This window comes from Myxine glutinosa, chromosome 2, assembly GCF_964187855.1.
Source record: "Myxine glutinosa chromosome 2, kmMyxGlut1.1, whole genome shotgun sequence".
NCBI classification, from domain to species: domain Eukaryota; kingdom Metazoa; phylum Chordata; class Myxini; order Myxiniformes; family Myxinidae; genus Myxine; species Myxine glutinosa.
The window spans coordinates 79915722-79929770 of record NC_136262.1 but is presented as its reverse complement, the minus strand read 5'-3'; the positions used below and the strand labels follow the sequence as shown (position 1 = coordinate 79929770).

Sequence of the window (14049 nt, the reverse complement as noted above, 5' to 3'; positions counted from 1 at the left end):
TTCTCCTGCCGGTCCTAAAACTGGGTTACTCTCTATGTTGCCATCCCATTCATTCTCTGTTTTCAACAGCATTTCCATATATCTTTTCCATCTTCCTTTAATTCCATCTGGGTCGACAACGATTTGTCCCACTTCATCCTTCAAGCAACTCACCCCCATCACATCACACCTCTCTTTAGCTATCTGCTTTGCAATCCTGAATACTGCTTTCTGACCCTCTTCCGAATCCAAGCGTTCTCCGAACATTTTCCTACATGCCTCCTGCGCCTTTGCTACATTTTTCTTTGCAGCCTTCCTGGCTGCCTTATAACTTTCATGCTCTGCTGTTTCTGCTCCCGTACCCTTCGCCTTCTGCCACTCCTTGAACTTCTTCCTCTTCTCATCAATCCTCTTTCCAACTTCATCATCCCACCACCATGTTTCCGAGTGCCTCGGTGGTCCTTTTGTCCATCCACATACCTCACCAACGGCTCCCAACAGACTAGCTTTCATTGACATCCAACCACTTTCAAGCTCAACCACTTTATCATAAACGCAATAGATTATTTGTATTTATCTGCCAATTAACCCACAATATTTTAAATTTTCATTTCATTTTCTTTTCTTACTTCTTTTTTGTCACTTTACATATCTCACTACTCTTCAATTAGGAAACCAATGATCACTGTTCAAAGGAACATCTGGATGCATGAATTTGTTTATAGTGTAGAATTTAGATTTGACACAACATCCACACGCGATGATGGCAAACAGTGAGACCTGGTGTCACAGCTTCCAAGAAGACCAGACCACTCTTGCTACCCATACCAAAACCTCACTGTGAGCCACCATGAGGACTGAAACCACAGCCATGAGGGTATTTGTGCGTATAATTGAAATGGGTAACTACATAACAGTTCCAAAATTTATACAAAAGCACAAATGGTACAGTTTCAGAATTCAAGTGTCAATCTGGGCTGTTGGTTGTCAAAGCAACATTAATGTCCATATGTACCTAGCCTCCAGGTGAAGGACCACACTGTGCAGCAGCGGAATTTTCTGACCTATAACTTGTACCCGCCATCCTAAAATACGCAATTTGTTGTCTGGCTGTTTGACCACCATACATTCGGTTGTTACTTATCCAAACTCAAGCAAACTTACCAGTGGCACTCGGGGTCACACGATGGAAGTTGTAGCGACTTCACTCCCCCCTCCCCTTCTCAAGGGGGTTTCCACTTTGGACAAACTCAGTGTTGAGGTGTATAAATAGCTTATCGTGGCATTTCATGCGGCGCACCTACTGGAAATAATAATAAAAAAATTCCTCCCCCAAAAAAATTCCCCCCCCCAAAAAAATTAATATCTATATAAACAAATTTTTTTATATACATACACTACTCACAATAAGTTAGGGATATTGTGGGAGTGAGTTCATTTTTTTATAGGGGTTAGGGTTATGGTATTGAAATCAAGAATGCTGTGTTTTTTCACACATTAATAACCATAGAATTAGGACCAACAACGTTTTTCAACATAATTAATACACAAAATCAACCACACCGAAGAACCTGCCAATATCCCTAACTTATTGTGAGTAGTGTATATAATTATATAACCACAAACTACAGTACTCTTTGCTGCATGTCATGCCTTTTGAAAACCGTCGTCGCTAATGTTGTGTAACACTAAAATGAAAGTAATTTGGCGGAAACGCGACATCCTTGAGGAATTCTATGCTCATCAGTCATCACTATGGTGTGCCATTGACTTTGCTCTCGTTTTTGTATTGTTGCATCTCTGTCTCTCCAGATACTGTTCTGACGTTGCTGGTTCTCCCAAATGCTCACCATGTATTAATGTCTCCTCCACACACTCCACTCACTTCAATCTTCGATCAAATTTTCCACGATATCCACCTAATCGTCTCCCAATCTGGACACATCTTTAGTCTCAGTTGACCACATTTGCCTTGTTTTTTCAGGATTAAAGAAAGACATGCTTTTTCAATTTTCTTCTTCACTGTCTCCAGCAATTTCATGAAGTCCTCTACTTTCTGCCAACAGAGTGGTATCATCAGCAAAACCTCGGTTGTTGATTCAATGATTCATCTTACTTTGATCCTGACTCCAACTTTTATGTCATCCAAGTTAGTTTTTTTTTTTTTTTGGTCAAAATTATTATAACCCCAAATTGGCATGATAATGGCATAATAATAATATAACCTCACATAATGGCATAATAATATTAACACAGTGGCTGCCAGGATGGCTTAGAGGTACGTATACTCGCCTCTAAGTTGTCTAGCCTGGGTTGGAATCTCTGCCCAGTTATAAACTCTCATCCCGGTGTTTCACAGGTTGGGTGATTCATCAATGTGTGCACCGTGCCGTCTTTTGGATGGACGTTAAACTGGCCGTCGCCTATGCTGACATTAGTTGCTGGACGTTAAATATCTCATGGTGTCCTTCGTGAAGAATCGGCAAGGTATCGCCAGCACCATGGCCAAATTCCTGCGCTAAACTCAGGTCTGGCCAGCCGGTTCATGAAAGACTTTGGCCAACGTTTCCCTAGCCAACCCCACAAGAACGTGGAATTAATTATGGCCGTTAATTAATAATAATAAATTAAAATATATATATAAATGTTAATTCACCGCCATCTGTATGGTACGGATGGTGGTGTTTAAGGGAGCGGGTGCTTCTTGTGGCATTAAATGCAGATTTTTCCTCAAAGTTCAGTCTTTCAGACAGGCATTCTGGCCTGTGGTCCACTCTTCCTGGGTTTGGCCTCATGGAGTGGGCCCCATTAGCATTTCACCTGTAGATTGCCTTTGTAGGATCAAAGTCTTCAATTCCTGGAGAGTTCAGCTCACAATCATGAGGACCATGACCCTCTGAACTAAGCTGGGAGTGGATGTTGCTTTTGATTAGTTTCGTAAGAATCGTAAGGTGAGTGTGCGTACTTGTAGGCCATTCTGTCAGCCCTAATTCATACAAACTGTCATATAGTTGGGTTTTAGGAGGACCCACTCTAATGCGACTTGGGCTGTCTCAATTCCACCATGTTCCTGACGGGCTTAAAGTGCTTCAACTGTGAAGCAACATTATAGGGCTTGTATTTTTTTCTTCAATGAGGTTCTTGTGTGGCTACATCGTGAAACTGCATGGCTAAAGATGCTGCACTTTACCATGTTCTTTTTGGATGGATATTGATGGCTCGTGTCATGAAAATGTCACCTAAGCAGACCAGTGGAATTATCTAAGGACCAGTCAGTCAGGTGTTGATATTACGAGTCTGCTGACCAGTGAAGAATAAAAAGTTTAAGATCGAACCCCAGGTTGGATGCAAAAACATTTTTGGGTGGTGGTGATCCATTGTCCATCACTGGGAATCTAATGTATTTTCAGGATTTCATTGGTGAAGCAGCAATAAGTGAAATGTCGGATGAGCAAAAGGATCTCCTTTGAACAGTTTTAGAAACTCGGTGGTCAATGGCAGCTGTTGCTGTCAATAGTGAGTGTTGAGATTTTAGGGGACCCATTTCAGGAGATTTATGGAGGCCAATGGTATGATTAGTGTTGTGTACCGTACATACAGGGTGAGTCAAAAGTAGCGCCCGATTTCTGTTTCTATATATATATATATTTCTGTCAGTTGATTGTTTGTTTGCCATTTGTATTAGTGTACAAGAAGGTAGAAATAAATGAATGACATGTTTATCTAACCATTTATTCGGGGGGAAATTATTACGGAAGTATACCAAACTGTTTTACTTGCAATTTTCAAAGTGCCCTCCCTCGTGATCGATGCACAATTGCAGCCGAGCAGGCACAGAGTGGCACACACGCTTGCAGAGTTCGATATCAATTTCCTCAAACTTTGCAGTCATTTGAGCCTTCAATTCCTGAATGGTACGAGGCTTTTCACGATAAACAAAGTCTTTCATGAGCCCCCAAAGAAAGAAATCTGGAGGTGTAAGGTCTGGGGAGCGTGCCGACCGCTCGATCGGACCGCGGCGGCCGATCCACTTTCCGGGAAAGTTTTCATCAATCCACTGACGAACATGACGTTCATAATGAGGTGGAGCTCCATCTTGCCTGGAAATAACAGTCCTGGTCTTGTACCCTGGGCCAAAAGATGGTTTGCAGCATATCCAGGTAAATTTCTGCAGTGACAGATCCCTCAAAGAAAAAGGGTCCATTTTTTTTTTTTTTTTTTGGTATACAAGATCGAGGCTCATGAAAGAGCTAACATTAATCGCACAGAAAGACAAACCGACATATAAAACATATAACATGGGGAGCGGTAGACAAGATGGGGCGAGAGGGGGAGGAACACAAACACAACAACTGAGAGCAGGGACATCGAGAGATCTGTAGGAGGGGGAGGGATTTGGGGGGGGGGGGGGGAGGCATGGGAAGGGGGGGGTGGGAGAGGTATAAAACATATGGACACTGCCAGGACTTCCAGGAAAGAAGTTGGAATTTCAAACAAGGTGGATCTGGGCTGAATTAGTGGGGGTAGAAAAGATCAAGGTTTTGGATGGAGAAAGATAAGAGATGGTGGTGAACAGCTGTTTTAAAGACCTGGAGGGAGGAGTGGGATTGAAGGGAGTGTTGGAGTTTGTTCCAGAGGCGGGAGAAAAGAGGAGTGAAAGAGTGAAGGTGAGCAGAGAGCCGAGATGTCGGCAGTTTAACCATCAGAGGGTTGCTGGCAGATCTTGTGCGACCTGTAGGAATATTTGGGGGACAATGCACAGAGAGAGCTGGGGGAGCAAGGCCGGAGAGGAGTCTGTAGAAGACAGAAAGACCACTTACCTGTCTGCGGTGAGTGAGTGAAAGGCCCTCGGAGATAGCTTCATCACGGGAGATTCCAATGATTCTGAAAGCTTTGGTTTCAACAGCGTGAAGCCGAGCTAGGTGTGAGGCAGGAGCACCGGCCCATAGGGGAGAACAGTATTCCATTGAGCTGCGGATGAAAGCCTTGTATGTGGTGAGGAGCTCAGGTGTGCCAAGGAAGGACTTCGCACGACGGAGGATGCCCAGTCGGCGACTGGCTTTGGAGGCCAGCTTGGAAATGTGGTTTTCCCAAGAAAGATCATGGAAGATAGTGAGACCCAAACGCTTGAGCGACAGAACTTCTTGTAGAGGATTGTTGAGAAAGTAGATGGGAGGGTTGTCCAGTCGATCTTTTTATCTTTTATGTGGAATTGTCCCTAATGGAGATATGGCTGTCCAAACTGTCACGCCAGTTAAATTTACCTCCTTCTCAACTGTCACTCTTGGGTTCTCCGCAGCCCAGTAGACACAATTGTGTGTTAATTGTGCCGTTCAGCTTAAAACATGCCTCATCTGACCACCAGATGTTGTCTTGCATTGTGTCCTCTTCGTCAAGTTTAGCTAAGAATGAATGAAAATATGAATGAATGATCGTTTTAAGGCCATTTTCCCCGCTCGAGCGGGGGTTAGCCTTGCGGGCCCCATGACAATCATGGTTCCCTGTTTGAGGCAATGTTTTTATGGCCGGATGCCCTTCCTGACGCCAACCCTTGGTCACGCTCTTACTATGCACAGGGATACGGGTACCTATTCTAAACCGGGGTACACACCGGGATCATTCATCCCAGCAAGCTGGTACTCAATTTGCCAACCTCGGAAGGATGACAGGCTGAGTCAACCCCCCTGGCGTTAATTCAGCGATCGACCGGGATTCGAACCCAGGATCCTAGGATCCCAAGCCGGCGCCCTAACCGCAAAGCCAACACCAGGCTACAAGTTTAGCTAAGAACTCTTCGTAAAATTGAAGACGCCGGTCGTCATCTCCATCATGAAGGGCATGCAGTAAGCGTGGAATGTAAGGTTTCCAGTTTTTCTGGTGAAGGATACGGATAACACTTGATTGGCTCACTTCCAACTCTGTAGATAAACGGCGTGTTGACTTTTGCGGACTTTCTTCCAGTCTCCTGATTGCTTCTTCAGCCTTAGCTACATTCGTTGTCGTTTTCGGACGACCGGACTTCTTTGCAGTGGCTACCGACCCTGTTGCTTCAAATTTCTCGACAATCGATCGTATGTTTCTTCCCTGGGGTGGGTTAATTTCGAAATCCTGTGCCAAACGGTGTGCCGCCATCGTTGGTTGTTCATTACATTTGTTTTAATGTTTCATGGCCGCAATGCGTTGATTCATTGAAAGGTAATTCATGGTTCAATTTGGTGCAACTTTAGTAACTTTCCAAACTCTCAGCAATAACCTGCAAAAAAAAAAAAAAAAAAATAAGAAAATTAATAATCTGCAAGACAATTATTTACAACATGACATCCCAGAAAGAATCTGACAGCCGAAAAAACAGAAATCGGGCGCGGGCGCTACTTTTGATTCACCCTGTATATTGAGAATATGAAAATCGAGAAAAGGAAAAAGGGTGTGAGGATAAGCAAATAAGTTATAAGGGTTACTATAAATAAGTTTATAAGGGTCACAAATAAGTTATGATGGTCACTTTTTTCTTTTTCTTTTTTAATATACTTTTTTTTGTATGCAGTGTCAATGCTGGTAGAGGAGCATCAATTCTTTACAATGCATTTGATAAAATGTGCAATACGGTACTTTCTTTTTTTCATTGAAATGTTCCACAGCATACGTGATGGTCACATGGAAGATTTGCTTGCCCGTGAACTGGTACCTGGGGACACGGTGAGCTTAGTTGCTGGAGACCGTGTACCTGCAGATTTGCGCTTATTTGAGGTGCGTTGAGGTTCATATGCATGAACATTCCTTTTTATATCTAATTATGAAAGGCAATGTGCATGTGTCAGTATGTGTCTCCTCCATAACTCCAAAACCATGAAACCTAGCAGCCCCAAACTTTGCATGCATACTACTCGACCTCCAAGGGATTGCATGAATGAAAACTGGATCAATTTAATCAAGATCATAAATGAAACAATTTTATGTATTTTGGCTTTGTGCAGGCAAAAGATCTCTGCATTGATGAATCAAGTTTCACTGGTGAGACGGAGCCATGCTGTAAGACTACAGCCACGCAGCCCAAACCACATAATGGAACATTGGCTACTCGCTCAAACATTGCTCTCATGGGCAGTCTTGTTCGTGTTGGTCATGGAAAGGTAGCTTTATGATTTTATTTAGCATACAGTAATTTCTCTTGATACTTTTTTTTTTATTGAACTGTCATTTATGTTGTACTTTATTGTCCATTTGTTTCAGGGTATCACAATTGGTACGGGTGAGAATTCTGAGTTTGGTGAAATTTTCAAGATGATGCAAGCAGAAGAGGTATAATGTAGTACTGTATTCAAAGATTTTGATACAACTTGTTTGGTTTGCAAATTAATTCATAGAGCAAATGATAATGCACATGAAGCATTTGCCTTTCCCTCGATTCACCTTTTATTTTATTTTTTCTTTTCCTTTTTTTAATCCAGTTCCATGCAAGGTGACAAACCATGTGGCAGTGGGAAACAAACTGGCATGTCACATATGGACCAAGGATATTAGCAAGGGTTAAAACTTTTGGTAGATAAAGGGGAGATGTTTAACAAGAGTTCAAATTTTGTGATGTTTCGACTCTTGTTAAAATAGGTTTTCTGTAATAGGTTTTCATTACCGCGATAACTTAAGAACGGCTGAAGGGAATCAAGTCAAACTTGGTACAGGTATGTATAATGATGTAAAGATGAACTGATTCGATTTTGGGGTCACGTGGGCAAATGTCAGAGGTCCTGATTGGCAAAAATCCTGTTACCGCGATACCTTTGGAACCAGTGAGGGGATTTTGAACAAAGTTGGTACAAGTATGTATAATGATGCAAAGATGAATTGATTAGGTTATGTGGTGAAGAGGACAAAAGTCAGAGGTCCCGTCAGGTAAAAATTCTGTGACCAAGCTAACTTGTGAAGATTGATGGGATTTTAACCAAACTTGGTATAAGTATATATAATTATGATGCAAAGAAGAATTGATTAGATTTCGGCATCAAGTGGTCGAAGGTCAGAGTCTGTAACAGGCTTTTGTTACTGCAGTAATTTTTAATGCCTTGAACCTTTAATGCCTTTAATGGGTCTTCATGGGGTTGCCTTTGTCGCACAAAATAATCCATGGTTATTCATTTCTTGAGAGGGAAGTGGTTGGATTTGGAGTTTGGGGGTGGGAGATGGGAGCAGGTTGAAGAGCCCAAGTAGTGTTTCAAGGGTCTCATTTATATTGCTGACCTTTGAGGATGATGTTTTATTACAACTCTTAAAAACCAGCCATCTTGTGTGCTTTGTGTCCACAGAAATAAGTTCAAATATTTTGATGAATTGTTGGCCTTGATCGTTTGTTCCCTGTAAGAGGTCAAGATGTTTTCGGATGATGTTGCACCATCATTTGGCTAAGATAGCTTGCCAAAATGACGAACTAGTTTTGCTGGTGAAGGCGAGTATCGATCTGCGTGGGCGGACAGGTAGAACAATGGATGAAATCAACCAGGACATTGGCGTGGTATGCTGACCGCTGTGGGAAGCAAAGGAGAAGCCAACAGTTTGCACCTTAACACCTCGTAGCTCGGGTTAATGCAGGAAACGTCAGCTTCTCCTTGCCTTCCATAGTGATTAGCATACCCCGATCAACGTCCAGTAGATGTCATCCATTAATATAGCTTTCCATTTTGCTGGGCATTTGTTGCAATGCTTAAGTGCACCAGGATGCAAGAAATTTGACCATATAGTTGAATGCCTCGTCATATATGATGTCAAACACCGAGTTTTATTGCTGAAAAATGATTTGTTTAGCTCAGATTTCGTTTGTGTTGGACTTTTGGTCATGACTGACTTTTCTGTGCAGGCTTTGCGATTCAATGTGCAATGCAAAGCCAGCACAGAAAATCAAAGCTATGGACATGCCCTGTATGGAATTATTGAGCATCACATCTTCCCACAGGCTCCAAAGACACCATTGCAAAGAAGTATGGACCTACTTGGGAAGCAATTGTCTTTCTACTCACTGTGCATCATTGGTGAGAGATGCTTTTGTCTAAAGGATGGTCATTGAGACTCCTTCATGGAGAGTAATGTTGTGCTTCATTCTGCCTTTCTTGATGATCTTTCTGCAATTTTGGAAAATTTTGATTAGTGGGGGTGTATATTTTGAGATGCACACCTGTTTTGGCATTTTCCTTGCATTATCCTCCTATAAAGCTCATGAACCGGCTTGTTTACGTACAAGTTGTCCTTAAATTGGTACCCATTTTTAGCTCACATGGAACATAGTTCAGGTTAGGTATTAGCATTGTGCAGGTGTCAGTCAGTATGTCAACACTCGGATCTTCTTCGACACTACACACAATTTCGATGAAACTTGACCACAACCTTCATCACCCGTGATTGTTACGGATTCGTCACTTCCGTTGTTGTGGTTCTCATCCACTGTAAACATTTTTGGTTGCATGTACTATTATTGTTATCGTTTAAGTGAATTAGAGATTACTGTTTTCAAAAGGTAAAAAAAGTTAATGTTTTAAAAATAAACCGGAAACCGGATCGGGAACCGGGCGAAGAAGAAGAAGAAGAAGAGAAAAAAAAGAAGAGGCGGAGCGAGTGAGGTCGGAGAATGAGCCGAGCTGCGTTGAGGTTTTGAGCAAACGCTGGTGAAGGAGGGTCACTAGCGAACTTTGGGGTTTCCTGGGAAAGGGATTCCTGCGACAGAGTTGTTATCGCTGTGACAGATAAACCTGCGTGACAGGTTTTGCGGTTGATTCCGAAGAGAATCATTGGAGTGCCGTTACGTCTCGAGAACGGACCGTTGGCCATTTTACCTCGCGCCGGATTTCGCATCGCTCCAGGTTCTTCACCTCACTTCAACCATTTTCACAACCATCCAGACGTTAATCTGGTGTGGGTAACATGGATTTTGAGTGGGAATTTGCGGTTCGCCGTTTGTGAGCCGTTGAACGTCCATACCCGAAGGTGTGATTTCCCAGTCGCCTCTTGAGGATACCTTTGCCCATCTTTGGCAGTGTGACTGTCAACCGAGCGGGATTCTGGTCTCGATACCACATCGATCTGACGATCACTGGAGTGGATCGACTTTGGCTTGAAGCCGGAACCAACTTTGGCTTGATGCCGGGATAGAGACATTGGGAATGTTCTTTTCGCTCACTTGGAGCACAGTGAGTTATATTGTACGAAACTGATGGTACCATCATAGGAATGATATGTTGGTTGTACAATTGATTAATATTGTTATTGTACTGTTGTTCTTGTGTGACCTTAATACAATACTTGTTTGTTGGTAACAATTGGTGTGGTTTCACCATTGATCTTTGACACACAGAAGAACACATCTTTCTGCCGTGACTCCTCTCGAGGCTCGGAGGTACACCGTGACCGGGGTTTGGAGAGGAGCACATAACACCTCAAGATGCTACAACTAATCGTACTATTTTCACCAACCTTTGTAGAACTTCTGAGGACCTAATGCCTTGAAAATCCCATTTATAAAATGCATTTTAAGTAGGTGAAATTTAAAGGTCAAATTTCATTACCATTACCAGACTCCTCCTTGCTACTTTTGACTCCTTCTCAAAAAGTATTCACCTGATTTTGATGTAACTTGGTAGGAATAATCTCTGCATGGTGCTTTCGCAAGTTTGTTCAAACCATCGGCTAACTTAAATATGCCGTGGGTCATCCACGTCAAACAATGGTTACCTGGTTCTCTCAGGTGACCCCATTGGCATTGTCATCCGGTCCCTCCTCCCGACCCTCACCCCCACAACACTGCATGAAGCCCCGGCCACATACACCGAGTTTGGAGTTTGAAACTTAAAAGATGAGGCTGTGCATGAGAACCAAAGGAAGACAAAAAGCGAGAGTGAGAAAATGGCATATATATGTACAGTCACGTGAAAAAGTAAGTACACCCCATGTAAAGTTTTGACCTTTTCAACATATTTCAACATACAGCTATGTGATCTTCATTTAAACAATATTGATACGTAAAGGTGATATAATATAACAAATATCATGAAACATTTACATTTTGGAGTCCATTGTATAATTTATATAAACATAAATGCAAATTTCGCATGTGGAAAAAGTAAGTACACCCCTACATTTATCACCACTTCATTTATCACCATATCACCACTAGACCAAAAATTAGAATCGGGTGCACCAGCTCAGGTGCAAATGATTCGAACATCGTTAGAGAGGATCTTGGAGGAACCTGTCTTATTTAAACCTCAGACATTTAGTTTGGTTTGCTCTTTGTTGTTGAAGTGTGCGGCGTCACCATGCCGAGATCAAAAGAGCTCTCTGAGGCGTTCAGAAAGAAGGTTATAGATGCCTACGAGTCTGGGAAGGGATTTAAAAAGATCTCCAAACAATTTGAAATCAATCATTCGACTGTCCAGAAGATCATCTACAAGTGGAAAAGATTCCAAACAACTGCCAACTTGTTCAGGCCAGGCCGCCCCAGAAAGTTCAACCCGAGAGAAGACCGCAAGATGCTGAAAGAAGTCTCTAAGAACCCCAGAATGTCATCACGGGACCTACAGGTAGCTCTTGCCACTGTTGATGTCAAAGTGCACGAGTCTACCATTAGAAAGAGGCTGCACAAATTTGATCTACATGGGAGGTGTGCCAGAAGGAAACCTTTGCTGTCCAGAAAGAACATCAGGGCAAGACTAAAGTTTGCCAATGAACACCTAGGCAAAGACCAGCACTTCTGGAACAATGTGCTCTGGATAGATGAGTCAAAGGTCGAGCTATTTTGGCCACAGTACCAGAAGACAAGTTTGGTGAAAACCAAAGACAGCATTTGACCACAAGAGCCTGATACCAACTGTAAAGCATGGTGGTGGAAATATTATGGTTTGGGGCAGCTTTGCTGCATCAGGGCCTGGGCAGCGCACCATCATAGAATCCACGATGAATTCTTCATTGTACCAGAGGGTGCTTGTGGATAATGTCAGGCCATCTGTCGGACAGTTGAAGCTCAACCAAAGGGGGACCTTGCACCATGACAATGACCCGAAACATACCAGTAAATCCACCAAGGAATGGCTGAAAAGAAAGAACTAAAGGGTTCTGGAATGGCCAAGTTAATGCCCGGATCTAAATCCCATCGAGATGTTGTGGGGGGATTTGAAACGAGCTGTGCATGCAAGAAACCCCTCAAACATCGCACAGCTGAAAGAATTCTGCTTGGAGGAGTGGGCAAAAAATTTTCCCAGTCGATGTCAGAGACTGGTAGACAGTTATAAGAAACGCCTACTTGAGGTTGTTTCTGCCAAAGGGGACAATACCACCTATTAGAGCCAAGGATGTACTTACTTTTTCCACATGCAAAATTTGCATTTATGTTTATTTAAATTATACAATGGACTACAAAATGTAAATGTTTCATGATATTTGTTGTAGTATATCACCTTTATCTATAAATATTGTTGAAATGAAGATCAAATAGCTGTATGTTGAAATATGTTGAAAAAATCAAAACTTTACATGGGGTGTACTTACTTTTTCACGTGACTGTGTGTATATATATATATATGTACTAGCCTGGCTCGAATCGCTGCGCTCGCCTCACCAGGCGTCGTTACTGAGGAACGGGCTTATTTTAGCTGAGGATAATGACTGTACCTGAGTTGCTGTGTTGTCATGATTTACAGCAATCGTAATACAAACAATTATTTTGCACAAATTTCTTTGTGGTGTTTGTGATATTACATTTTTGTAAGCAATTTAGGTTGAAGATTTAGGTTGAAAAAAAAAAACAATTCAACAAAGAACCCCTCAGCACATACATACAGGAGGGGTAGGTAGGTGCAGACTGGAAGTTTGGGACGATTACACCTCACCACCACTTAATTCCAAACACCTCACCAACAAGTAATTCAAAGCATCTCACCACTACGTAATTCAAAACACCTCACCCCCATGCAATTTAAAACATCTCACCACCACGTAATTCAAAACATCTCACCACCATGTAATTCAAAACATCTCACCACCATGTAATTCAAAACACCTCACCACCATGTAATTCAAAACATCTCACCACCATGTAATTCAAAACACCTCACCAACATGTAAATCAAAACACCTCACCACCACGTAATTCAAAACACCTCACCACCACATAATTTAAAACGCCTCACCACCACGTAATTCAAAACACCTTACCACCACATAATTTTATAAACCGCATCACCAAGTAAATCAAAACACCTCACCACCACGTCATTTAAAAACACCTCACCACCACATAATTCAAAATACCTCACCACCACGTGATTCAAAACCACCACCACGTTATTAAAAACACTTCACAACCACAGAAACAAAAGTTTCAGGGGTTAGTTCAGTGACAACAGACACTGCCCAGATATGTAGATATATAGATAAATGACTGGACCTGAGTTGCTGTTTTTTATTTTGTTTTTTTGGGGGTTTTTTTGTATACTAAATCAAGGCTCGTGAGAGGGCTAACATTTATTTCACAAACAAATCAACCAGACAAACAAAATATATAAAAAGAGGGAGCGGAAGACAAGATGGGGAGAGAAGGGGAAGCACACCAACACAACATTTGAGAGCAGGGAGATGTGTGGGAAGGAGAGGGCTTGGGGGGAGGAGGCGTGGGAAGGGTGGGGGTGGGAGAAGTATAAAACACAAGGACACCAAGGACTTCCAGGACAGAAGTTGGTATTTCAAAAAAGTGGATTTGAGGTGAAATTAGTGGGGGTAGAAAAGATAAAGGTTTTGGATGGAGGAAGATAAGAGATGGTGGTGAACAGCTGTTTTAAAGACCTGGAGGGTGGAGTGGGATTGAAGAGAGTGAGGGAGTTTGTTCCATAGGCGGGAGAAAAGAGGAATGAAGGAGTGAAGGTGAGCAGAGAGTCTTGATTTTGGCAGTTTAACCATAAGAGGGTTGCAGGCAGATCTTGCGTGGCCTGTAGGAATATTTAGGGGACAGAGCCCAGAGAGAGCTGAGGGGGCAAGGCCAGAGAGGAGTCGGTAGAAGACGGAAAGACCACCAAACCTGCCTGCGGTGAGTGAGTG

The 14049-nt window shown here is 42.5% G+C and overlaps 1 protein-coding gene across 5 annotated transcripts in view; it reads left to right on the top strand.

Annotated features, from left to right (window-relative positions):
• Positions 1–14049, top strand: part of ATP2C1 (ATPase secretory pathway Ca2+ transporting 1) — a 138125-nt gene that overhangs the window by 36022 nt on the left and 88054 nt on the right. For all 5 annotated transcript variants that reach the window (XR_013622697.1, XR_010983384.2, XM_068107945.2 and 2 more), the window contains 4 exons: positions 6618–6726; positions 6954–7109; positions 7210–7278; positions 8924–8999. Coding sequence is in view for 3 of the 5 variants with exons in the window: in XM_068107945.2 (XP_067964046.1) it covers positions 6618–6726; positions 6954–7109; positions 7210–7278; positions 8924–8999 (410 nt within the window). In the remaining 2 variants the exon portion in view is untranslated. The remainder of the gene's footprint in view (positions 1–6617; positions 6727–6953; positions 7110–7209; positions 7279–8923; positions 9000–14049) is intronic.